Source organism: Littorina saxatilis, linkage group LG2 (assembly GCF_037325665.1).
Source record: "Littorina saxatilis isolate snail1 linkage group LG2, US_GU_Lsax_2.0, whole genome shotgun sequence".
Classification (NCBI taxonomy): Eukaryota; Metazoa; Mollusca; class Gastropoda; order Littorinimorpha; family Littorinidae; genus Littorina; species Littorina saxatilis.
The window spans coordinates 71,495,915-71,521,351 of NC_090246.1; the positions used below are offsets into that span (position 1 = coordinate 71,495,915).

The window sequence follows — 25,437 nt, forward strand, 5'->3', positions numbered from 1 at the left end:
TGCGTGTGTGTGAGTGTGTGTGTGTGTGTGTGTGTGTGTGTGTGTGTGTGTGTGTGTGTGTGTGTGTGTGTGACGGATGAGTTTGTGTTACTGTTTGTTGATTTCTTACGGGAGCCTTGAAGGCTTCGCCTCTTGTTTTATATAATCTAGGACACGTACGTGCTCAACCTACATTCTGTGCGAATACGTAAGTCTCATTCCTTATCTTTCTCATCACACGCAAAAACATGTGCTTCAAGAATGCTCAGAGATAACAATGTTTCAACATGTCATATATAAAAACCCAAAGACCTTTCATGACTCTCTGCTTCTTGAACCTGGGACACAGCACTGCAGGTGTTTTTTTTTCTGAGTGAAAGTTTGGCAGGTTGAAATTATACACGAGTATCTCAGAATGTTGAGGTTTGCTGTGGTTATCTGCTGTGTGCTGACCGCACAGGGGTTCCTGTTGGACTCCGTGGCGTCTATCGTGGGCACAATTCTGAACGGTGGACCTGCCCCCAAGACAGTCACTCAGCTCGAGGACGCCAAATACCTCGGAAGGTGGTACCAGGTGAGAATCATAATCTCAGGTGTACGGGTGGAGTGAGGGTGAGGTGATAAGGGTGGGGTGTTGAAAGTGATTCTTTGGCCCGTGATGTTGACGAAGTGGGCTGTCATTTCCAGGTCCTGAGTGCTGCCCCACAGCTTGGACATCGCTGCACACCAAGCTATGGGGCAGCACTCAGGACCTGGAAATGACAGCCCACTTCGTCAACATCACGGGCCAAAGAATCTAGACACAGCCATCGTCGAACGCTGAAGAAGAAGAAGAAGAAGTTGGAAGTGAATGTGGTTTGTTTTGAGAGGAATAGTATGTATGTCTGTTGTGCGTGTTCGGGGGGGGGGGGGGGTAGGGGGGGGGGGGGGTAGGGGGGGGGGGGGGTAAGGGAGAAAGAGAGAGGGTTGGAGTGGAAGAGGTGATCAAGAGAGGGCCGTTCCATAGAGCTAGGGTCTAGTTTTTGACATGCATTATTTCACATCAAATGGCGAATGACATGTATTCTCTTGATTTCTGTCATTAATATTCCAGTTAATTACTGACACAAACTTGCGTTGTAAAACATAGAAGGAAGAACAATACAAGGCAATAAGTGTTCAGTTTGCCAGAAGACGTATAAAAAATGGCTTATTAACTACTTTTACTGGATATCTAGTAAGTCTCACATTCTCCGTTCTCAAAAAAGGGCAATTCGGTCACACGCAAAAATCTGTTTGTTCAACCTTCCTTTCTTTAGAATTGCCAATTATAATCATGCGTGTGTGTATGTGTGTGCGTGTGTGTGTGTGTGTGTGTGTGTGTGTGTGTGTGGTTTTTTTTTTACAGGTTTACGCAAGCAAGTCCGTAGCACTGACTTTTGAGAGGAATGCCTACTGTGTCACAGCCGACTGTGAGTCAAATGATTTTCCCTCGTAATGAGTCCCCATGCACTATCTTCTAGCTGGCTGACTGGCTGCCTTTCTGTCTGAGGTCTCTGTAATACCATTTTTTCTACATTAAAATTAGACGTGTTGTCTCGGATTAGTTATCTTTTGTCTGTGGGTTCAGACGACTCTGCGGTAATAGAACAGGAGCACTCAAAACATAATTCCACACTTGTTTTGACAAATCATCTGCTATAAAGGTCACCTATTTCAGGTTATGTTTGCACGCGTGCTTACGTCTTACCCACACGCACATGCTACTCCCAGGCTCATCTCCGTAACAACATAGAAAAAAGTGTGTAACATTTGCTTTTTTTTTCTTTTTTTTTCTCTCACCTAAATGATAAGCGAGTCATAAACTCAAAATAGAAGTGATCCACTATATTGAACACTCTTTGTGTAACTAGTTTTGAACACTGTGTGACATACTATATTGTAGTACAAGCAAAAGTAGCACACATGGTGACCACTAATTAGTGTTAACCATGTGAGCTGCTTTTGCTAGTATATCGTTGTACATGAACTGTGTTCAAACCAGGGTGTAGATAGGGTGTTCCAAAATGAAACCCTTCAGTTTAGAGTGCATAGTCATGACAAGTATTCGTATATACACACAAACAAATATGGAAAAAAATAACCAAAACAAGCCTTCACGTTTTCACCAATATTTCGGCCTCGTGGCCTTGGCCTATATATATAGGTGGCCGGACCTCCGTCCTCCGTTCGTACATCGTCCTTGAACAAAAAACAACGTCACAGCGGTCACACCCAGGTCAAGTTAGGGCCATGAAAACTTACGTTCATACTAATTGAGAAATGGATCTAATTTTAGCCTACAAAAACGTCACGTAATTACCGTTACGCTGTTTCCAGCCATAGCGGAAAGGCACGTTACAATAATTCGAAAAGAAACACATATGATCATTACACCCAAGAATTAAAAAAATAAGAAATTAAAGGTAAGTTGTTGGAACGTTTGTTATTGACAAAACAATACGTTACAGTCACAAATATATCGAGCTAACGGTCTTATAAGTGCACAGAAAAACAATTAGTAACAAGAACGTTGCTTGATGGAATGTGCGGCCGCTTGTTGGGAAAGTCACAACACAATTTCCCAACAATTAAGCGGCCGCACATTCCATCAAGCTAAGTTCTTGTTACTATTTGTTTGTCTGTGCACTTATAGGACCGTTAGCTCGATATATTTGTGACTGTAACGTATTGTTTTGTCAATAACAAACGTTCCAACAACCTACCTTTCTTGTTTTTTTATTCTGAATTTTGGAACGTTGGCAGACTCTTTGTTTTTGGATTTTTGTTTTACATCATTACAACACTTGTGAACGAGGGATTTATACCACCTCCAAAATAGGTCCTGTGGTTGTAACTGATTGTGCAGAAACCCCATTCCACTACCCAACCCTCGTTTATCTCAATCTTGGCATGTCATCATTTTCAAAATTCTGTAACAGAAAGCCTGTCCGATTGATTTATTTCATTTTTGTCACACTTGTTTTAGCACATCATTCTGAAATTATTGCAGACAAAACATTAGCAAAATATTAGTGAAGTCGATTTTCGGGGTCAATCGCTGTCGGATGTTTTTAACACACAACAAGAGGGGAAGCCTTCAAGGCTCCCGTAAGAAATCGACAAACAGTAACACAAACTCAATCACTCCGTCACACATAGGCCTACACACACACAGTAACACGGTGCAAGAGTGGGAGACGCTATCTAGATCTGTCTGTCTGTAGCCTACTTACGGGGACACGACTGCCACTGACATCGACACTGCCCTTTCGACAGCGCTTCCTCGCGCAGACACTGAACACACTCTGTGCAGATCAACCTGTAGGAAATCTCCTTTGGTATCTTCTTTATCTATTTTTTCTGGAGCCGCTACGAAACCGAACAATGTGAAATCGTCTTCCCCGAATCGGCGAATGCAGCTCGGTTAGAACTGAGAAGTGAATCTATACCACAATCCTTCACGCGATCTGACCTAACCTTGACCCCTGACCTGGTCTACATGCCATACACAACACAAACCAGTCACCTGTTTTTACCCCCCCCCCCCCCCCCCCCCAAAAAAAAAAAACCCATCACCACCCGTTTTCTTTGGATACACACTTTATCTACATACGTGCCGACGAAATGTTGATCATTGCTTCAATACTGTTGCTTGGATAATTACCCGGTAAAATTAGTATTTCGGTGTTCAGTCAAATGTTAAAGTTTCTATCACACACGCACGCACAGACAGACAAAAGTTAGCATCGCATAGGCTACACTTACGTGAGCCAAAAATGAGACATGACGGAACATTTCTTATCTATTTGGTGCTGTCCCCTATCAGATAATAAACAAGTAAATGTACTTAACATGCTGTACCCCAAAAGACTTCACCGACAGTAATGTTAATAAACGTAGTTTGTATTGACCTGTGTGGCTTGCCTGCCTGCACCCCTCCCCCTCCCTGTTTTATGAAGAATGAACCCTTACCAACAGAACACAAGTTAAAAGCCCTGAATATGCTCCCATTGAATAAGCAATTATTGTGCAATAAAGCTATTACAATGTATAAAGTGTTTCATGGCCAGGTTCCTGAGTATATGCAAACATTATTTCACAGAGCTACCAGTCGGTATGGATCTCTTAATTTTATTCCACCTATTCCTCGCATTGACCTCTACAAGTCAAGTTTTTCATTTTCTGGAACTTCAGTCTGGAATTCTCTTCCCCAGAGTCTGAAATCTTTGAAACCCATCAAATTTTTTAAAACAGCGGTTCATACATATTTAAGTAAAACTTTAATTGATTTGAATGATGTTTATGATCCATACTCCGTTCGCTTATCGTTGAGCGCTTTATTTCACACTCTCCCTTTTTGTATTTTCATTTTTTATAATATTTTCTGTATCATTATTATTTGAATCATTTATATGTAATAACATTTCTCTTATGCATTCCCTTGATTATAATGTATTGATGTAGTTCTATGTGCCCTTTTTACAATTTTTTAGAACATTAAAAAAAAATTATTTTCTCTTATCTATATATATATACCTTTTCATTTGATTTCCTATGGCTTGTTTGTTGCTTGTTTGTTAGTCGTATGTGTGCTTTTTTTTTCTTTTCTTTTTCTTCTTCATTCCCTCTCTACTTTATTGTGGTCTTTCTAACTTGCTCCGCCTAAAAGTAAATTTTAAAGGGCTTATTGTCCGTCAGGTCTTAATTGTCTATATTGGTTTATACGATTCGAGTTTTACGCCCTCACGGCTTTTTGATGTATGCGTGTTTAGGTGGTATCAGCCATCTGCACTTATGGTAGAATGACCAAGATCTTTAACGTGCCATTGTGGTGACACGGGGGTGAGAGATGGATACCGTCTCTGGGTCTGCACATAAAGTTGACCCGTGTCCGTCCCTGCCCGGATTCGAACCATTAATTTTTGTTTCCATTTTATATTGGTTGCGTTTAGCATTTTGTATCTATCAATTTGTTCCATTTGTATTCTTCTTTGGTGGATATCATATGTTTTGTATTTGCTTAAGGACAGGTTGTTAGACAAGGCAATGTGCCTTAAACCTTTATCCTTGTAAAATAAAGTTCGTTCGTTCGTTCGTTCGTTCGTTCTCTCTCTCTCTCTCTCTCTCTCTCTCTCTCTCTCTCTCTCTCTCTCTCTCTCTCTCTCTCTCTCTCTCCGCCTGCCTACCAATCTGCCTGCCTGCGTGCCTGCTAGTGTGTCTGTGTTGGTTTCGTTCTGCCTGTCTGCCTGCCTACGTGTCTTTTATATGTCTCTGGATATTGGTACTGGTGGGGAAAGTGAATCTAAAAGCTTATTCCGTCCCAAACCCAAACCTCAGCGACCTCCCAAACCCCATCCCCAATATCCACACCTACCTCCTTCTTGCAGTAAGATTTTACATTTTTGAAAATCTAAGAACTTGTTCCCTCTCGTTTTCAAGTTTGGTTTGCTGCTGATTAGCTGTTTCTTTTTGTGGTGGTTTGCTTTTCATATGAGGTCTCGTGGGCCTTCTTATAGCGAACATAATGCGGGTCTTTCATGGCTTGCTGTGTCGTACCAGATTTACACGAGTTGCTTTTTTAAAAATTGAACTGCGAGCGAAAGCGAGCTGGGCACTATTTGAAAAAGCAACAAGTGTTAATCTGGTACGACACAGCAAGCCATGTAGTATTCTGTTTATCCTACATACTGTACTTACGGGTGTTTTACTCAAAACGTACCGGAGTGGAGGCGTCCATATTGAAGAGTCTTCTTTTGGAACCTCATCTATTCTAAAGCCTCGTGCAATCTTTCACGTCAAAGCAAAGACACGTCATTCTAGAAAGCGTAACGTGACGTGAAAGTTCTAAAAATCCTACAAGGAAAAACAGCTAAGCCTAACAGGGTTTCCAAAATGACGTTTGTCTCGGTGACTCTGGCATCATAAGCAGTCGAAGAGCAGATCCCTGCGAGACTAGTTTGACGTGACCTTATTTACAGGATGTTCGCACGTGTGGTTTGAACGATATTGTTATCTCATGAGTGGTCTCACTCACGTATATAGGATAAAGATCTCTTGATTTGTAACACATTTAAGAATGTGTTTGCTGCAGACGGAGTGGCCGCTGACGGACGTATTACGGTGTTGAATACTGACAGATTGGAGTCAGTCACCGGTCCTCTTGACGTCATTCACGGATACGCCACAAAGTCCAGCACGGTGGGACAACTCAGCGTCAACTTGGAGACCGTCCCCATTCCCGCGCCCTGTAAGTTGCCATGGATATATCAGAATAGACACACACAAATACCCCCACCCATGCCCTCTCAAAACAAAACTAATTAAATAGTACGTCATAAGCAAAAGAAAGAAAACTTAAGCGCAACGGCGAGCACTCACACGCTTTCATTTTTGTTTGTTGTGTTTTTATTTTTATTTTTTTATAGTAAACATATTGGCTCATCTTTTCAGATCTAGCCAGGCTTTTTCATAGCATCATTTTAAGACCATCCCTTACCTTGGTCACACACCAAAAATGAACAGCCTCGGGTTTCTCTGTGGCTTTAATGCACGCACAAAATTCCAATTCACTAAACCAAGCGGTCACGGTGCTGACATTTGGTACATGTATGTGTCAAAGTGGAGGAATGGTCTAATCCCATGTAAAAGCCTTGCCAGGTCTGAGATAGTTTAACAAGAAGGAGGTTGCCTTTCAACTTACAACTAGAATACCTGCACCAAAGAGTGCAATCAGTCAGTGTACGTCTCTCTCTCTCTTTCTCTCTCTCTCTCTCTCTCTCTCTCTCTCTCTCTCTCTCTCTCTCTCTCTCTCTCTCTCTCTCTCTCTCTCTCTCGTCTTCTTTTCTTTAAATAGCTCGCCGAAATTAATCGAACATCTTCACTTTCTCATTGTTGGCAGGCTTGTTTGAGGACCACCTGTGTGTGTGTGTGTGTGTGTGTGTAGACCATGCAACATATATTGTAGGAGCATAGTTGAGTGGACCATGCTAGGAAGGCTGGGAAGCGTCAAGCGACAAGCACTAAACTACATCTTTAGACATGAAGTGAATAAGCCCTAGACTACTTGAATTGCTGATATTCTTGTTCCCACTTTTAAGATGTTGTTCTGGACAGCTCAGCAGTTGAAGTTCTACTGAATATTGCACTTGTCTTCTGTCCGTCCAGAAGCTGTTCTGTTGGTAACATATGCAAGGCAGACCTCATCCGTTTATTGAAATGGTTATTGCATAATACGAATAATGACACAGGCAGCTCAGTTTTCCTGAAAACGCGGGGGAGGGGGGGCGGCGTGGGCAAAGAGCTAACCTTCATGCAGGTATTAATTTGGTGCAAAATCAAACTACTATGTATAGCAGGGCCGGACCCAGGGGGGGGGTTCCAGGGGTTCCGGAACCCCACCCCTGGAAAAAGCATGTACCTTGCTTTGACTTTTACTAGTTTTAGCACCAAAACAATGCTGCTCTTAACCCTCAAAACAAGGCCCAGAATGCACCAGATTGCACAGATTGTAACCGTTTTTCCAAAATTTTCCGGGGGAGCATGCCCCCGGACCCCCCTAGTTCGCGCGCCTGCGGACTTGTGGCTTCCCCACTTCGCTGATTTGCCCCCCCAAAAAAGGAGGAACCCCCCCTTACAACTCATTTGGTCCGGCCCTGTGTATAGCTAGGCATTAGCTCGCACCACCTGTGTTCAAGTTGTGTGTGTGTGTGTGTGTGTGTGTGTGTGTGTGTGTGTGTGTGTGTGTGTGTGTGTGTATGTACGTGTGTGCTTGCGTGAGTGCGTGCGTGCATGTGCGTGTGTGTGTGTGTTTGTGTGTGTGTCTTGCCCTGGCATATTCTTAGCTTGTAGGCCTTGCAACATAGCTTGCAGGAGCATAGTTGAGATGACCATGTGAGGAAGGCTGGCATATTGTGAGCTGGTAGGCCTTGCAACGTAGCCTGCAGGAGCATAGTTGAGTGGATCATGCGGAAGGCTGGCATATTCTAAATGACCTTATGTGGCATTTAACCAAAACATTCCTGATCTTTTTATCTCTCTCTTTTTATCAGAAAGAAAATTCTTCCAAACAATTTAGAACAGATGTTGTCCAATATTTGTCTTCACATAAATGATGTGTTTGTTTGTTTGTTTGATCAGACTGGGTGATCAAGCTGGGACCCGATAACTACGGACCTAATGGACTCTACCAGTACTCGGTGGTAACCGACAACCTCAAGGCCACGCTCTTCGTCTTGGCACGTAACGTCACAACCTTCTACAGTGACTACAACGACGAGGTGATGGCTTTCCTCAAGGAGCAAGGCTTCAACTCCGTGCTCAACGAGCCCATCAAGACCGTGCACGACGACCAGTGCGTCTACAGCCCCCTACCCTGAGTCTTCGTAGCTCTACAGGCGTTGTATAAAAGGTCCAAGACTGTGTGAACAAAACCTGTCCTTTTGGAGTGTTGGTGTGATCGGCTATCGACTGCAATGTTGTTGATTTGCTAGGTTTATGTTGTTGTTTGTTTGTTGTTGTTATTGTTGTTTGCTTCCATGCTAGTAGGTGTTGGTGCTGTTTTCGTTATTGTTAAAGGTACCGTGATGCCTGAGTACACGATCACGCCCATATATCTGTCCTCGCTATAAATATATTACCGTACATGGATGGTTACAGTATCATTTTACTTGAAAACCCATGCATACACATTCTAACCCATGCATAGACATTCTGAGTTGTTTGGGAATGTTTTGCTGAATTCATTTGGCAGATTGACATGGGTGTCAAATACTAAATTAAACTCTATGAACACAAAAGTAAAAAACTGTGCATAGGAAGCGGAAGGGCTGTTGAAGCATGCTCTTATCCCATATAAAAGCCTGAACAGAACTGTGGTGGTGAATATGATCTCGGATGTATAGCTTTAATGTACAGTATGAAATAAGTAAAAGTGCTGCTTGCAGCTTCCCCCTAGTTGTTCCCCTTCCGGGTAGAGCCTGAATTCTAACACAATGGTCCTTTTTTAGGCCTCCAAGAAACTGAGAAAGTTGGGTCCAAAGGCACACAAACAATCTGAACATGCATGTAAAATGTCTGACTGTCCTAAACAGAAGAAAACTATGAAATAGATGTCTTAAAAGAGAGCAAGTATTAAACCATGAAGAGAAAAAAACCACTTTCATTATCATCTGGATGCAACTGACGCATGTGTACATATTAATAAACTTTGCTTTGGGCAAGTAATAACAATTGAAAAGAATTACTTTTAGTTTCAAGGAAACAGCTTATTTCAGAAATACACTTTGATTATAATCAAGTGCATTGATGATTTTTTTAATCAGCCTGGAGGGCTAGTGTAGGTAATTAAATTCAATCAGTTTCAATGTATATGTCCGTGCATGCATGTGCAGTATTATGCAAGGAGTGGCTCAAGGCATTGGTGATGCTTTAATACTTGAGCACCGTCTACGAATCGATAAACTGGAACGCCCTTTTAAGACACTCACTCCCATCCCCCCCCCCCCCCCCCCCCCCCCCTTTCTCTGAAGTCCTTGCTTTCAGATTTTCTGTTCGTAACTGTTGTGCATTTAGCCACGTTGAAAGACTTCTTCCCTCTTTAGAGCTGATTTTCTCACTTGTTTGTCGTGTTGTTTCTGATGTAGCTGTACCAGAACCCCACAGAGATCAAGAGGAAAATGTATGTAGCCCAAGCTATTTTGGTACCATTTCAGTTTCAAAACAGACAACTCAGACTAAAGTTAGAGCATTATAGATTACATTTGATGTTAACACACTTAAAACAATAACAGGAGACGAACAAATTCTTGTTTTTGTTTTGCAATTCACCAAAATAACAAGGGTTACGTAGAAACGTTTGCACAGTGCACATGAATTTACTTTGTCTAAAAATCATGTTTGTCTCGCAAGAGGTGTGTGTGTGTGTGTGTGTGTGTGTGTGTGTGTGTGTGTGTGTGTGTGTGTGCATTGGAGTGTGTTGTCTTATGGGCTTTCTATAACAATAAGTTACTGATGTGTACAGTGGTACCTGTATATGAGGAAACCTTTGAGACCAGCCAAAAGTATCCCTTCATCTTAGTTGGTCTGTCATGGCTGTTTGACAGGTTTATTTTGTGAACACAAAAGAGCAAAAGACAACAGAAGTCGTCCTCTAATAATTTTCCTCTCGTTTGAGGGGCTTCACATCGCAGGTCTTTCTTTATTTGGTGTTTAACGTCGTTTTCAACCGTTCAAGGTTATATCGCGACGGGGAAAGGGGGGGGGGGGGGGGGGGGGATGGGATAGTGCCACTTGTTAATTGTTTCTTGTTCACAAAAGCACTAATCAAAAAATTGCTCCAGGGGCTTGCAACGTAGTACAATATATGACCTTACTGGGAGAATGCAAGTTTCCAGTACAAAGGACTTAACATTTCTTACATACTGCTTGACTAAAATCTTTACAAACATTGACTATATTCTATACAAGAAACACTTAACAAGGGTAAAAGGAGAAAGAGAATCCGTTAGTCGCCTCTTACGACATGCTGGGGAGCATCGGGTAAATTCTTTCCCCTAACCCGCGGGGGGTAAATTCTTCCCCCTAACCCGCGGGGGGTAAATTCTTCCCCCTAACCCGCGGGGGGTTCACATCGCAGGTACCACTGTACTTTGCATACAATCTTCTAGAACAACAGACCACAAGCTCAAATCTAGCAAGCAGTAATATGTTTATTGCACAGAGAGTATCCCAGTTGCCAATGTCACCACAAACAGCATGGAATTATGTACTACAGCAGATAATTTGAACTAGCTAAAAACAAAACCATGACAAAACAAGAAGGGCAAAGCCCATACGACTCACATGCTTGACCTTGACCTTTACATGACCTTGACCTTCAGCTAAACCTAGCAATGACATCATACACTAAGAACTGCTTTACACATTTTTCCTACCAAAATACATGTGACCTTGACCCAAGGTCATCCAAGGTCATGCAACACAAAGCTGTTAATTCAAGACATAGGAAGTACAATGGTGCTTATTGGCTCTTTCTACCATGAGATATGGTCACTTTTAGTGGTTCACTACCTTATTTTGGTCACATTTCATAAGGGTCAAAGTGACCTTGACCTTGATCATATGTGACCAAATTTGTCTCATGATGAAAGCATAACATGTGCCCCACATAATTTTTAAGTTTGAAACAGTTATCTTCCATAGTTCAGGGTCAAGGTCACTTCAAAATATGTATACAATCCAACTTTGAAGAGCTCCTGTGACCTTGACCTTGAAGCAAGGTAAACCAAACTGGTATCAAAAGATGGGGCTTACTTTGCCCTATATATCATATATAGGTGAGGTATTAAATCTCAAAAACTTCAGAGAAAATGGGAAAAATGTGAAAAATAGCTGTTTTTTAGACAACATTTATGGCCCCTGCGACCTTGACCTTGAAGCAAGGTCAAGATGCTATGTATGTTTTTTGGGGCCTTGTCATCATACACCATCTTGCCAAATTTGGTACTGATAGACTGAATAGTGTCCAAGAAATATCCAACGTTAAAGTTTTCCGGACGGACGGACGGACGACTCGGGTGAGTACATAGACTCACTTTTGCTTCGCATGCGAGTCAAAAATTGAGTCTTCACCAAAATGTCCTCACAAAAGTTTATAATAAGAGTTGCTATAAGAGACAATCTGACAGTCATGCTGTTAATCTATCAGACCCAACATGTAACTATTTTTTCGTGAGGAAAATTCGAATGTGAACATATTGTGTTACTTCTTCTTTCTTCTTAACGGTACCCCCATCCCTTGAAATGTGAAGATGTGCAATCAGGCAGTATCTGATATCTAGAAGTGAAAACCATGAACTTTGAAACAAACAAGCATCCACTCTACCAAAGTCGTGAACATTTATATTGAAAGAAAGATTTATTAACAAATCTGATCTAATATCACTTCCTACATTTGTTCTGCCTCATTTACGCTCTGTTACAAGGGTTTTTTTAAAAGGTCTGGGAAACTGGAAACTTGTAAAAATATTATGTCTAATGAAAAAAGAGGTACAAGCATGACTGAAAAATTAACACAAAATGTAAAACATAACATCAACCCTTCCAGCCATCTGCTCTTATGGCAAGCACATCCAGAATCTTAGATTAATCACATCCTGGAAACGTGATGACACAAGCTCGCACTCAATCTCTCTCTCTCTCAAAACGCACTCAAACATGGCAAACTAACACAAGCCCTCTATGTCGCTCTTGCACACACACACACACACACACACACACACACACACACACACACACACACACGCAAAGGTATCAGATTTACACTAAAACAAAATGAATTGACCCATAGCCACAAATCGTCAACAGCAACACTTCCAAATCCCTCAAGAACTCATTGCCATCAACATGAAACTTTTAACAACAAGCGCTGATCAAATAACAGCCTTAAAAGCATTAGTCAGTCCTAATATCCCTGTGGGGAGCTGTATTATTTTCCTTTGCCGTGGGGTCGGAAGTGTTGATAGAAGCTGCTGGTGACATCAGTCATCAAATCTTGCGTGCACTCTGGAAGCTCGCCATTCACTTTGCCTGAAAAAAAAAATGAAAAAAAATAAGTCAGTGGGTAAATGACAAAAGTAATCACGAGCTGGGGACAAGGCAAATAGCAAGGGTGGGAAAACAGGACACCTGATAACAACATCTGGTACTTTTCACAGAAAAGTTTTGAACAGCAGAATTTGAATAAAGAGATTTTAGACTGTGTTTTACTTCTACCAGGAATCACACTACTGTGAGTGAATTAAATAAACTAATAATGAGGGTAATCCCTCATGAAAACAGTTAACAAACAAGCGCAAAGCATTTAAGTGATTAAACAGTCAAAACAAGTTATAACATTTTGCGAAGGATCTCTTGCAAATTGTTGTCATAAAATGATATGCATACTGTTTCAGTGTTTGGCTCATTCAACTCATGACACACTTTTTTGTTTGTTTGTTTGCTTAACGCCCAGCCGACCACGAAGGGCCATATCAGGGCGGTGCTGCTTTGACATATAACGTGCGCCACACACAAGACAGAAGTCGCAGCACAGGCTTCATGTCTCACCCAGTCACATTATTCTGACACCGGACCAACCAGTTCATGACACACTGGTGGAAGAAAGAGCCTTCCCTTTTTTTCTGGCTGATTATCTCCTGAACATTTTCTGTGTTATATTCACAATTACAACAACAAACAAAAAATTCAAAGCACAAATACACATCTCGGTTTCTCAACCTTTTTCTGTGGTTTTACAAATCAATCCAAGGGGAGCAACTACTATGATGCATCATCTCATTGCCACCCAAGTGCAGTTTAATTAGCTCCCTTTCTACAAAGTGTGCAATGTATTTTTGAAGAGCATTGCACAATCTGCCTCGCAACAATGCAATTTGCAATAAAACTTCAGCATTAAACGTTCTAGGAGAGAAATGTGAAACTTCAATGCAATCATGAGACAGATCATTCAGCCATTTGATTCTTCATAATGGGAAATCGTTTTCATGGTTACGCAAGCAAAACTGCCGTTCTCGTTTCTGTGTTGGGCACTTTTCAGCAGAGAAGCTTGACAATATTGTCTTCGTTTCACCAACATGGTAATTTATTATTCTTGTCGTACAAGTAATAATAAAACCAGGTCAACAGCCATGCTCATAGATAGAACTGTCATCACTGTCACCATTGTTGTTAGAATTCAAACTCGTGAAGTGTGACTCAATCAGCATCACCTCAATGAATAAAAAGTGTGAATTGCAAAGAGAAAAACAGTAATTAATTCAATGATTTGCACATTACACTTTTGGTCCAACTTGGAAAGGTTTCGTCAACTATTTTTGTGTGGTCCAGTGAAAAAATATTCAAAACAAAGAGAATTAAAAATGTGAAAGCAAATTGATGGTATTCATTAAACACAGGCTATTGTGTAAAGATTGTGACTGCTGGAATGAGCTGTATTTCAATCATTGAGGTGGCAATGATCCTCATCACCATTCCCATCATTGTGCATATCTGTTACAAGGGAATGAATGGCTCACAGTTCATATTTTTTTTCTTATTTATTCAAAACAAATTTGAACAGCAGTGTCAGCTTTCTTTGACTAATTAAGTGACTCCATAGTATAATGCCAATCCAGATCTAAACTAGAGCATGCATAAAATTGCTGCCACCTGTGTTTTATAATCAAAGGTATTTCTTCAGAGACAAAAATAATCACCTGGGGATCCAGAAAAAATGGTAAAGGGAGGAACCACAGTTTCTGGAGGCAACACAGTGTTGTCTGCAATTGCACAGCAGTCTTTCAGCACCGATCTCCGGCCCTGGAATATATCAAACATTAGCAGTGAATGTAACCATTAAAGACTAAATTGACAGGAGAATACATAATACTTTCACAACTGTATCACTACTTGGCAATTACTTGTTCATTCATTTGTCATTTACTCAATCTCTATGCTGTCTGGATGTACATGTATATTCTAATACTTTGCGCAAATGTTGAGCATCTCTAGTCTAATAGTTCAAAATATAGCTGTGAAAGACGGGGGTAATAAAGAAGAGGGAAATCCAATGACAGCAACAAACAAATACGTAGATTTAAACACTCCACCCAAAATGAAAGAATGAGAAATATATGCAAGGAACATGACTAAAAACAAAAAATTAACAATACAATAACAGCTGTGTTCAACTTTTAAAGGAATTAAGCACACACAAAAATGTACAAGTAGTAGAAACAATGCTCAAATCTGCTTGTGAATAAGTTCAATCAATTAACTTCTAAAAATATATCTATTCACATTACACTTACAACAAGTTACCAGTTCTTTCTGAGCTTCGGCCATGTTTTGTGTTAAAAATGAACAAAACAAAACAAGGGGAAAAAAGTGGTACCTTGTACCGGTAGTAAGTTGTACTTACAATGACACAGTTCTTCCCTATGTGCACGAAAGAGCCTACTTGTGCTGCATTCACTATGGAGTCCTCGCCAATGAAGACATGGTCTCCAATGTGAAGGGGGAAAAAGGCAACTCTGCAAAGTTGCAAACAGAGTTCTGCTATAAACCAATATGATATGTTAGCTGTCTTGTGTATGCATGCATGCGTGTGTGTGTGTGTGTGTGTGTGTGTGTGTGTGTGTGTGAGTAAGTGCCGTCGTGTGTGCGTGCGTGCGTGCGTGCGTGCGTGCGTGCGTGCGTGTGTGTGTGTGTGTGTGTGTGTGTGTGTGTGTGTGTGTGTGTGTATGCTTTCAAACATGTAAGTTACAGGCACATGTACAGTTCACAATTACAGTCGAACTCGCTTAAGACGAATCACTGGGGATCGGAAAAAAAGTTCGTCTTAACCAAAATTCGTATTAAGAAAATTGATTGATTTTTTTTTTATTTTTTTATTTTTTTTTAAGTCTTGTACATTTTATGGTGTTTCAATTTGTTTCTTTCGCAACTTTCATGCTGCTTCACGTTTAGACAATAAAGTGACATATTCAGTTACATGTTCATGTGTGTCTCATGTTGAGTGATGATTGTTGAGTTTGAGTGAGCATGAGAGTGAGCACACAGATGTTTCATCCAGTTGTTACGTTTTTGGTCACACACACGCACACACTGACACTGTCCACATTCGCGGTGTTCCTATCATTTGTCCGGAATCACTTACCTTGGCGACGGGTAGCAAACCTTGGCCAATTTAGTTTTTTTTTGTTTGTTGCAACATGATGTTCAAATCCAAATCGAAAGCACTGACTGACTGATAAACTATCGCGAACTGGCGAACGCAAACGTTGAGAGTGTGGTTTCCCTTGTCCAAGGGAAACCACTCTGGCATTTATATTTTTTGGCAATGGCTTCCGTTCTAAAGATTGATGTTTCGTTTTTGGTATTCGCGAAGGAAATAAACGTCAGTCAGTCATTCATGTTCAGTGTCTGAGCTATCAATCACTTTGATTCTAAATTTGAAATTGTTTTGTGAGTACAGTGTAATCAGTTTAACTTTATTCAGTGATCGGTTGAGCAATGGTTCAAGCAGTCGACGCAAGGGAAGACTTTGACACATGTATTCAAACTTCTCAAATTCCCATGATATGTCGATCTCGGGACGAGTTTAAAGATTTCGTCATAAGCGTGAGTAAATTACAGACATTATGCATGCTTGGGAATCCAAAAAGTGCTCGTTATAAGCATAAATTCGTTATAAAGAATTCGTTTTAAGCATTTTTTTTAAGCATGAAGAAAGAGGTATTCAGTTGGGAATTTAAAACTAATACGTTATAAGTCAAAATTCGTAACTAGCGTGTTCGTTTTAAGTGGGTTCGACTGTACATGCACTAGAAAGCTTCTTTTTTGTGCTTTCATGAAATGATTGCCTGGTGTGTGTGTGTGTGTGTGAATAACATGCGGGCTCAACCAGAAGACAAAAAGTTAATCCGACGTGTAAGCCTACTGTGGGTTTCTCCCCAGGGGGGATTTTGTACAAACAAACTGTGAAAATCTTACAACCAAAAAAGGAAGTATGAATATTCATATGGGAGAGCATGATCATATTTCTCTGTAATCGGTGGAAGTTCAGAAAATCCGTTACTAATCCTGGAAACATGGGGGAGGTTGGGGGCGTAGGCAATGAGCAAACCTTAATGCAGGTAATTAATACTGTACGAACAAAAATTACTACATATTGCTAGGCAATAGCTCGCACCGCCTCACAATCACCTAATATATGAATGCAAAGAGATTATAATTATTTTTATACGTTTCAACTTGCAGATTTATAATCCAACCTTAGACCCAAGAAACATATCCTTTAGAGAATGTCTTAATTGTTGATCACAATCATTGACACAAGAACATACCCTTTGGAGAATTTTTTAAAGGCAGGTCTGATAACAGCCCTTTTGCTGACAACACAGAAGCGACCGATCCTGACATTGGCCAAATCTCCTCGGATCACACAGTCTGTCATCACGATACTCTGTGGACATTCACATTTATAAAATAATGCACATATGTATACAACCACACCTTAACAATAAATAAATAACTGAAATAAAAATTAAAACGGTAAATGTACCTGATCATTTTGTCAGATATCTAAAACTAGAAGAGGAAAACACCCTAACTAATTACAATAACCAGTCAATTTTTATGATTACATATTATTAAATTTAAAACGGTGAAATAATCCTATTACATTTACAAATATTATATATATATAACTCCTCACTCTCATCATTAAAGGAACAGTAACCCTCCCGTAAACCATCACAGATACTGTCAGGCTTTTACACACAGTACAAACACCCTTTCATTTAAACACTCACCGCTTGAGAACATCCTAGGTGCCCTCCGTAAAGAGCGAGCAATTTTCAAAGAATTCATTTTTGCGTGGTTTATCTTACCCCTAAGCCATCGTGAACCCTTGTGGTCCAGTTTCCTTTTTTCACAATGTAGTCGTCAGTTTGTAATTTGAATGCGACTCGCTGTAAGTGTAAGCTTATCTGCAATAGCACGTTATTATCTACCTCTGAATCTATACGAAACAAACGGCTGTGATTCACAAGAACTCTAGCGATAGTTTTGATTGTTCAGAGGAACTGGCGATAGGCATAAACCGTCGTCTGCTACGAGAACCACGACCTTGCGTGACCCTGCTTCCGGGCTTTTCTTTTATCAAACTTTCAAAACTTCGAATTGTACTGATCTTGTCTTGATGAAAAAAGAATTCTTTTATGATTTAAGAATGTTTGTGTAACAAGCTGTCAATTTATTATTTAGATTTTAAAAGTTAGGTCTAGCGCCCAAACGCACCACAGTCCGATTTTGAGAGGAGACAATCCGCAAAATTAATTCTTTGAAAATTGCTCGCTCTTTACGTAGGGCACCTAGTATGTTCTCAAGCGGTGAGTGTTTAAATGAAAGGGTGTTTCTCGGAAGAGTGAGAGCTTCCTTTATTGGCGAGTGCAGGTTTGGGTAAGAGAGTTTACCTCATTTATGTGTTGAAGTACATGCAATGCCAAATATTTTGTTGTGCATTTATTGGTTTTACTTTAAGATCAAAATAAGCTGCATATTCCAGCAGGCGATGCAACTGAAAGTCATCATGAAGTAGTAATAACTAAATAAGAAAATATTAAATTGATATTTCACAAGAAGAGACAATCAAAGCAATTTTTTTCATTTAAAATGTAAGTCTATGAAATTTAATCTTGAAAGAAGCCCACCTTGCCATTGATGACAATGTTTTGACTCCCGCAGAGCACAGACTGTCGGCTCACTTTGTTTCCAGAAGCCTGAAAATAGAGCACATGTGTCATGCATGTTAATAAACTATAGAATGATCAAATATATATATCCCACAATCTTCCTGAAGGGATGGCCAAATCACATGCCCGATCACCAGGGGAGAGTACAAAATCCACCTTGTGTGTGTTCATGCGTGTGTGTGTGTGTGTGTGTGTGTGTGTGTGTGTGTGTGTGTGTGTGTGTGTGTGTTTGTTTGTGTGGTGGTATTACGGTGAGCACTTTGCATTTTCTTGTTTTTCTAGTGTACTGCACATGGTTGTAATAAAATCTTATGTTTTATGTCTTAAACGGTCTGGTAGCTAGTTTGGCTGGCCAGTGAAAATTCTGGTCAAACAAAACAATAAACCCTTTCAAAGTCATTAACACAGCACATGCAGAAACTTGTGGCGTTCGCACAAACACCGCCATGTTCTTGTGACACGAGATTGAGGCTCCTATCGTAGACGTGCTTTGGGTGTTTCATTCGCGCTGTAAATTAAACACTTGAAAGGTTTGATGCTGAAGAAAAGGAGAAAAAAAGGAGCATAAGAAAGTGGAAAGATCCATCATTCAAAGACCACTAACGAGCGAATGCTGAGAGCGGAGAGAAGAGTAGTACGTTGGCGTTGGAGAGGGAGATGATGATGCATGGTTTTTATTTTGTTGCATAATTTTTAAGAACACAGAAAGACAAAAATAATGCATTTTATTCGGAACAACATTGCTCAGCTTGGAAAATATTAAGTCGCGCGAATCATAGCTAGATTGTTCCAGTTTTGCGTCTGTGAAAAACAGTGCCAAAAAGCATAACAAGCCCCCAGCTGGGAAAGCCAATTCATCGCTAACCGCGGCTGGCAAATCAGAAAGCTTACAAGTTATGTTTTTTCATCACTTCCGATTGTCTGCACTGCGTTTCTCACATTTTCCAAGCTTTCATTTACTGTTTTTCTTGCAAAAATTAGCGAAATTGATAGCGACAATTAAGGAGCAGGAAGATAATGATCACAATACCAGTGAGGAGTCTGTTGTTGACAGTGACCCTGATGAAAATGATGAAGGTTAATATGCATTTATTTCTGTTTGTAAATGAACAAGAGGATCGGCGATGCACGTGGTCGCAATTTGTAGATTAAAAATAGTTGATCTGACTGAATTTGATTATCGAGTTTGGCTTGTTTACATCAACATTGGTTTGTTTACAATTACTTCCGCCACCCTGCGGCATGTTTATTTATCTTTTTATATTTCATTTTTTTTATTTCATTGCGAAGGTTTAAGCTTTCTTCTTTCCAATGATATAGTTTTCTGTGTCTAAGGTTATCATGAGACCACTTACAATTAAAAAACAAAACAAACAGTACCCATTTTCAGTTTTGCAGGCTCATTTTTACACCAATGTTTATAGTATGTATACGCTTTTAAATGTATGCAGTGTCATTGTCTCCCAGGTACGTATATATCCGTACCTACTCATATGGCTCTATCTGACCAGGTACGTATATATCCGCTCAGACTGTTAGCTTTAGTCGCTTCCTGTAACGTCCACCTAACGCCTGCATTCCAGCATGTTGATACACATACAACACAGTTTGAGTTACTACAATTCTGAGTGACCTGCTGCAGCACAGCTGGTCTTAGCTAAAGAAACCTTGGTCAACATAGGTGGGGTAGAAAGTGTTAAGAATATTATTCCAAACAGCAATTTTACTTATGGCATATCTATATATAGTAAAAAGCACAACCTAAAAAAAAACCACACACACAAGAATGGGAAAGCGTGAGTTGGACAACAAACTTAGTACTAATCAAATGCAGACGATCATTTCAGTCGAACATTTAATTGCGATTCCGCGGCAAGTTATACATTTATTATTAACAAACTTGTACTTTAATACTAAAACAGCTTTAATAGAATGTATCTGACTTCAAAGAAGCTTACCGTTTCTATATATTCGGCGCTACTGTAATAAATATCTTGCAACTCCATCTTGGGATTCAGACATCGATTCAAACCGGAAGTAAGAGCAGAGTTGTCTTGCGTAAAAACAGCGCAAGAGTTAGTTCCCTTTAGAGTTTCGATTTCTCGCTTTTCCTCAGCTGCACCCTCAGTCGAGCTCTTACGTCTATGTTGTGTGTATTATGACTCTACATAACCTATGAACATATCAATGTAGCATGCGTAAACGACTCGGCTTACTACCGTATCAGATCTTCCCAGGCTTTAACGTGGGGTAATGCCATTCCTTCACTTGGACACATACCAATAAAATCAACATCCTCACTGCTTCCTGAGCAGAATGGGAATTTTTGGATTAATTATTTGGCAGATTGACACGGGTGTCAATTTGTTTATCCGTTCTTTTAGATTCCCTTTTAGAAACCTTTCAGTGAGAAATAATGCAATTCAATCTCGTGTGTTGTTGTTGTTGTTGTTGTTGATCTCGTGTGTTGTTGTTGTTGTTGTTGTTGTTCACATTGATGATGATGATGTTGTTGTTGTTGTTGTTCGCGTGATAAAAATATCAGAACTGGAATCAATGTTAGGAATTTAACTTGGGAGATTTGACATTTGCCGCATGTTTACGTATTATCTCCAGACATCCTTTGTTTTAGTGTTTTGTTTCTTGTGTCAACTGAGAATTCGTTGCAAGTATGTGGCGTCTTTTTCAATGCTATTACGAATAAAATCTCAAGACGGTCTAAAATTATGTTAAATACGGCTGTGCGTTCTTCAGTCTCGTCAGTGCTGTGAGCCGTGTTAGCAGCTGTGCCCGAATAGTATCTAATACCCTTTTGTTGTGAGTGTTTCTTCGTGTGTGACCTCTGTAATTCGAAAAGCACACGCGAATTTGTTTTAGAAAAAAACGTCGAGGCAGTAAACCGAAAGTTCGGAAAGTCTTTGAAAGTTTTTCTGTGGGTCTTTTTTAATTATAAAATAAAAATGACTTCTTTTTAAGTCTTTACAAGTTTATAGATATCAACCTGGGATTGTAACATTTTGTTAAATATGCTGTGTTACTCAACTTTATTATTTTTTAAAGCTCGTGTCCTCCGTGTGAATTTACAAACTACGTGTGAAACAGAAGTGATTAAAAAAAAAATCAGTAAAACAAACGCGCATGCAACCCATGCAAATAGAAAGATGCCAGTTAGGGGGGGGGGGGGGGGGGCGGGGGGGGGGGGGGAGACATTACCAAGGCACTTTAACCATGGGCACTGAGTACTTGTTTGTCTCAAAGCCGGACTTTTGCGTGTGAAAACGAAATTGTCTGCAGCAAGTCATATACAGTCGAACCACCTCTCAAACGTGACCACCTGTCCGCAGCGATCACTCCAAAGGATCCCAGACAAGTTGGGTGTTTTTTTCTCTCTATAATTCACCTTTTCATTACGAACACCTGGCATTAACAACCACTGTGGCTGCATGGTCCCTTCCGTAGTCGTCAGTTATAGACAGGTTCGACTGTACAGTAGAACCCCCCTTTTAAGACCTCCAAAAATCTGAGAAAATCAGGTCTTAAAAAGGAGGGAGTCATAATGGGGGTACAATTACAGAGGCTATGAACAAAAAGTCTGAGAAAACAGGGTCTTTAAAGCGAGGGAGTCAATCTTAAATTGGTGGGTCTTAAAAGGGGGTTCCACTGTATAACACTTCTGGGCAGCTTTGATACGACATTGTCATCACTATAGTGAGTTTGATGGGTGTCGCTTGGGTGTGGTTATGCATGATGCTCTGTGTATACCTAAACAATCACATGAGTAATCCTATGAGTAGGTCCTGCTTACTTGTTTCATAGACCTGCTTGTTTTGACTCTATCTGTAAACACCATAAAGGACGTGACTCAGAGTCAGACATTTTAAGTTGATTGCTGAAGGATTATGAATGGAACACACACACACACACACACACACACACACTCACACACACACACACACACGCGCGCGCGCGCGCACGCGCGCGCACGCTCAAAGAAAGAGAGAGTTTAAAATAAAAAAAGAGGTAAAATACACGTTCATGTGCGGTAAATCAAAACAACTGCACTTGTAACAAGTAAAACACCATTATTGTTAAACTGATGTGAAATACGAATCAAGCAAGACACTTTTGCAGAAACAAGTCTCTTCGATAGTTCACAGTTTATCAATTGCATGTATAACGAATTATATCCATACTAAACTGAGTTTTTCTTCGGTAATCTTGCAGAAACAAAAATCTCGTCGATAATGCACATTTTATAATTATCATAAATTATGTCTACATTATATCTACATTTTCTTCTGTAATTTCAACATACTTTCAAGCCGCATGTGACAACTTGAAGATCATAGGGACGGGACAAAAGGCATAACCATTAAAAAAAAATCCCCCAAAAATCACTCAGATGTACGTTTTTGAGCAGAATGAACGCTTTTCGGTCACGCACAAACCAAATGTGACTTTCAGTCCAACATTTGTTCGCAAGTTCATTCGTCCGCCAGAAATGTGGACTCGAAATTACTTTCACACTTTCTGGATGAACCAAGAATCTTTTGCAACTCAAGAACTGTAACAGAAGTGTTTGAAGACGTAGGACTGGTCTTTGGATTTTCGTTTCCACTCCTCACACTTCTGATGAAGTATTATCCCGATCAGATGCACCTTTGTGGTAACTCTGATCCCATGTAAAGCGGCGCCGGGAATTTTAACTGAAAAAAACATTAAAATAGCTAGATAACAATGAGTGATTACATTTTAATTGTTCTATTCTGTATATATATGTTCTTTTGTAAAGCGCCATAGGTTAGGCACTTAAAAATGTCCAGTTATCATTATTCTTATTATTATTATTATTATTATACATTGATAAAATACATAAAAAATATAGATACATGAATATATCAATTAATAAATGAATAAATACATAGACTGATACGCAAATTGATAAACATGAAGGTAAATTAAATGAAACAGGGATGGAGATAAAGTTGAATAATATAATATAATCAAAGTGGCCAGTATGAACAACTCGAAAAGACTTATACATTCGTCTCAAGTCAAATAAAAAACCGACAAACAGTCGTATATACACTTACGGGCATACACTGATACAAACCGTCGTGTGCGTATGTACACACACACACACACACACACACACAACCACACACACGCACGCACCACACACACACACACACACACATAAAAACACACATTCGCACACACACACACACACACACACACACACACACACACACACACACACATGCACACAACACACACACACACACACACACACACATGCGCGCACACACACACACACACACACACACACACACAACACACACACACACACACACACACACACACACACCGATCCTGTAAGTTGTCTAACAAAAATATGCTGCGCTAACCATTTCAAAAGTAAACGAGAGTAAGCCTACCGCTAAATATCAACAAAAATAACTGTACTTACATCGGTGTACAGACGAACGGTCACTTTGATAGTCCACAGTAACAGCCAACGTCAAGAAAAGCGAAATGCATAATAAGGTCAAACACCAATCTTTTTCTGTTCTAAGTCTCAACATGATGCTTATTTGTTTGGTTCGTAAAAATTTACCAACAGTTATACAACAAGCAACGTATCTGAGCTGAGTCACAATCGCCGAATTTCACACAGATACAAAGTTGAAAGAAGAAAGTTTCCAAGCCGTTGTGTTCTTTCCAGTGATCAGAGATGGTTTGGGACCGAAAAGTGAACTCTTTCAACACGTCCACCCTATGACATGACTATACACTCAGAACGCATGCGCCAAAGCATATAAATAGCCTGCTGACAACCAAAATTGGGACATTTTGAAAAAAATATTGTATTTTGAAAAAAATATTGTAAAAAAACTAGTACATGTGGGGATTTACTTTTTGCACACAATTAAAGAAAGATTTTTCATTGTTTCAGAAATGTACTTTGTATTTGTCAAAAGGCTTGTTGTGTTTGTGTGGTATGCTATTGAAAATGTCAATAAATAGCCTGCTGACAACCAAAATTTGAAAATTTTGAAAAAAATATTGTATTTTGAAAAAAATATTGTAAAAAAACTAGTACATGTGGAGACTTACTTTTTGCACACAATTAAAGAAAGATCTTTCATTGTTTCAGAAATGTACTTTGTATTTGTCAAAAGGCTTGTTGTGTTTGTGTGGTATGCTATTGAAAATGTCAACAATTTAAATAAAAAAAAGTCCAGAGGCACCACATAAATACTACAGACATGTTTGAAAATATGCACAAAATGTTGTTAGTGAATACTCAAAAAAGAATTTACTAACCTGAATGATACAATGAGATGACTGGGTGATGACTATGATGAATATATCCATGTAGAAGAAAAGAAACACTTGCTGTCACAGTATTTACAGTGCCACAGAGCACAGCTCAACGCAAAACGCCACACCACATTCCAGGCACCAGAATCGAGTCCCATTGCGTTGGGTTTTATCCATAGAAGAAAAGAAACACTTGCTGTCACAGTATTTACAGTTTTTGTATAAATGACTTGTTTAGAACTCGGTTTATGCACGGAGAACATCCTTCTTTGTGTGCCACACTTCGAAGCACGGATCAACACAAAGCGCCACAGCCATGTGGCCACAGCCGGAACATTCCCGGCACCAGAATCGCGTCCGTCCGCTTGCATTGGGTTTTGGCCAAAGTAGCATTGACACCTCGAGCTCTTGATTTGGCTAATAGCTCATTCACCCTCATCACTCACTTATCCATCTATCACAACACCACTGTTTCATGCACACACAGTCACTACCTTCCTTCTGCACGCCGCTTCGCTTCGCAACAACACTGACAACTCGCGACATTTTGGAATCCTAAATATGAAACTAAGGCATGGGTTGGTCCCGTCAATGACCTGTAGTATCCAAACTAACCAATGAAATCAACTGTTCTGGGAGTTATTTGTCGCGTATGGTAATGCAGCCGACCTCTGAACCTATGACGTGGGTTTTCGTATGGAAAATCCCCAGCGTGGTATTTTCCACTTCCAACGCTACTATTAAGGCGGTGTGAGGCGAAGCGACTCACGCACCTTACGCACGGATTCTGGCGGCGTGCTGACAACGGCATGATCAGTGA

General features: G+C 40.1%; 2 protein-coding genes and 1 long non-coding RNA gene across 3 annotated transcripts; 1 reads left to right on the forward strand and 2 right to left on the reverse strand.

The window, feature by feature from the left end:
• The first annotated feature begins 295 nt into the window (after positions 1 to 295).
• On the forward strand, positions 296 to 8,429 carry LOC138959639 (apolipoprotein D-like). Its single transcript, XM_070331208.1, has 4 exons — positions 296 to 553; positions 1,367 to 1,430; positions 6,092 to 6,247; positions 8,137 to 8,429. The coding sequence occupies exons 1-4, from the start codon at positions 395 to 397 to the stop codon at positions 8,373 to 8,375; spliced, it is 618 nt and encodes a 205-aa protein (XP_070187309.1). The 5' UTR covers positions 296 to 394; the 3' UTR covers positions 8,376 to 8,429.
• Positions 8,430 to 10,686: 2,257 nt separating this feature from the next.
• Positions 10,687 to 20,363, reverse strand: LOC138959640 (dynactin subunit 5-like). The gene is made up of 6 exons (XM_070331209.1): positions 20,252 to 20,363; positions 18,252 to 18,320; positions 16,884 to 17,002; positions 14,957 to 15,068; positions 14,253 to 14,355; positions 10,687 to 12,585 (listed from the first exon to the last, which is right to left on the reverse strand). Exons 1-6 carry the CDS (start codon positions 20,297 to 20,299, stop codon positions 12,485 to 12,487), a joined length of 552 nt encoding a protein of 183 aa, XP_070187310.1. The 5' UTR covers positions 20,300 to 20,363; the 3' UTR covers positions 10,687 to 12,484.
• Positions 20,364 to 22,361: 1,998 nt separating this feature from the next.
• On the reverse strand, positions 22,362 to 24,042 carry LOC138959641 (uncharacterized). Its single transcript, XR_011453764.1, has 2 exons — positions 23,764 to 24,042; positions 22,362 to 22,999 (listed from the first exon to the last, which is right to left on the reverse strand). It is a non-coding gene; the product is annotated as an uncharacterized lncRNA (long non-coding RNA).
• Positions 24,043 to 25,437: the final 1,395 nt, after the last annotated feature.

Excerpts from the sequence above, each read along its gene's own strand:
- LOC138959639 (XM_070331208.1), top strand. The coding sequence starts at position 395 with ATGTTGAGGTTTGCTGTGGTTATCTGCTGTGTGCTGACCGCACAGGGG. Across the intron at positions 554-1,366 it reads ACCTCGGAAGGTGGTACCAG|GTTTACGCAAGCAAGTCCGT; the intron begins GTGAGAATCATA and ends TTTTTTTTACAG. Across the intron at positions 6,248-8,136 it reads CGTCCCCATTCCCGCGCCCT|ACTGGGTGATCAAGCTGGGA; the intron begins GTAAGTTGCCAT and ends TTGTTTGATCAG.
- LOC138959640 (XM_070331209.1), bottom strand. The coding sequence starts at position 20,299 with ATGGAGTTGCAAGATATTTATTACAGTAGCGCCGAATATATAGAAACG. Across the intron at positions 17,003-18,251 it reads ACATTGTCATCAATGGCAAG|AGTATCGTGATGACAGACTG; the intron begins GTGGGCTTCTTT and ends GAATGTCCACAG. Across the intron at positions 14,356-14,956 it reads TAGGGAAGAACTGTGTCATT|GGCCGGAGATCGGTGCTGAA; the intron begins GTAAGTACAACT and ends GATATATTCCAG.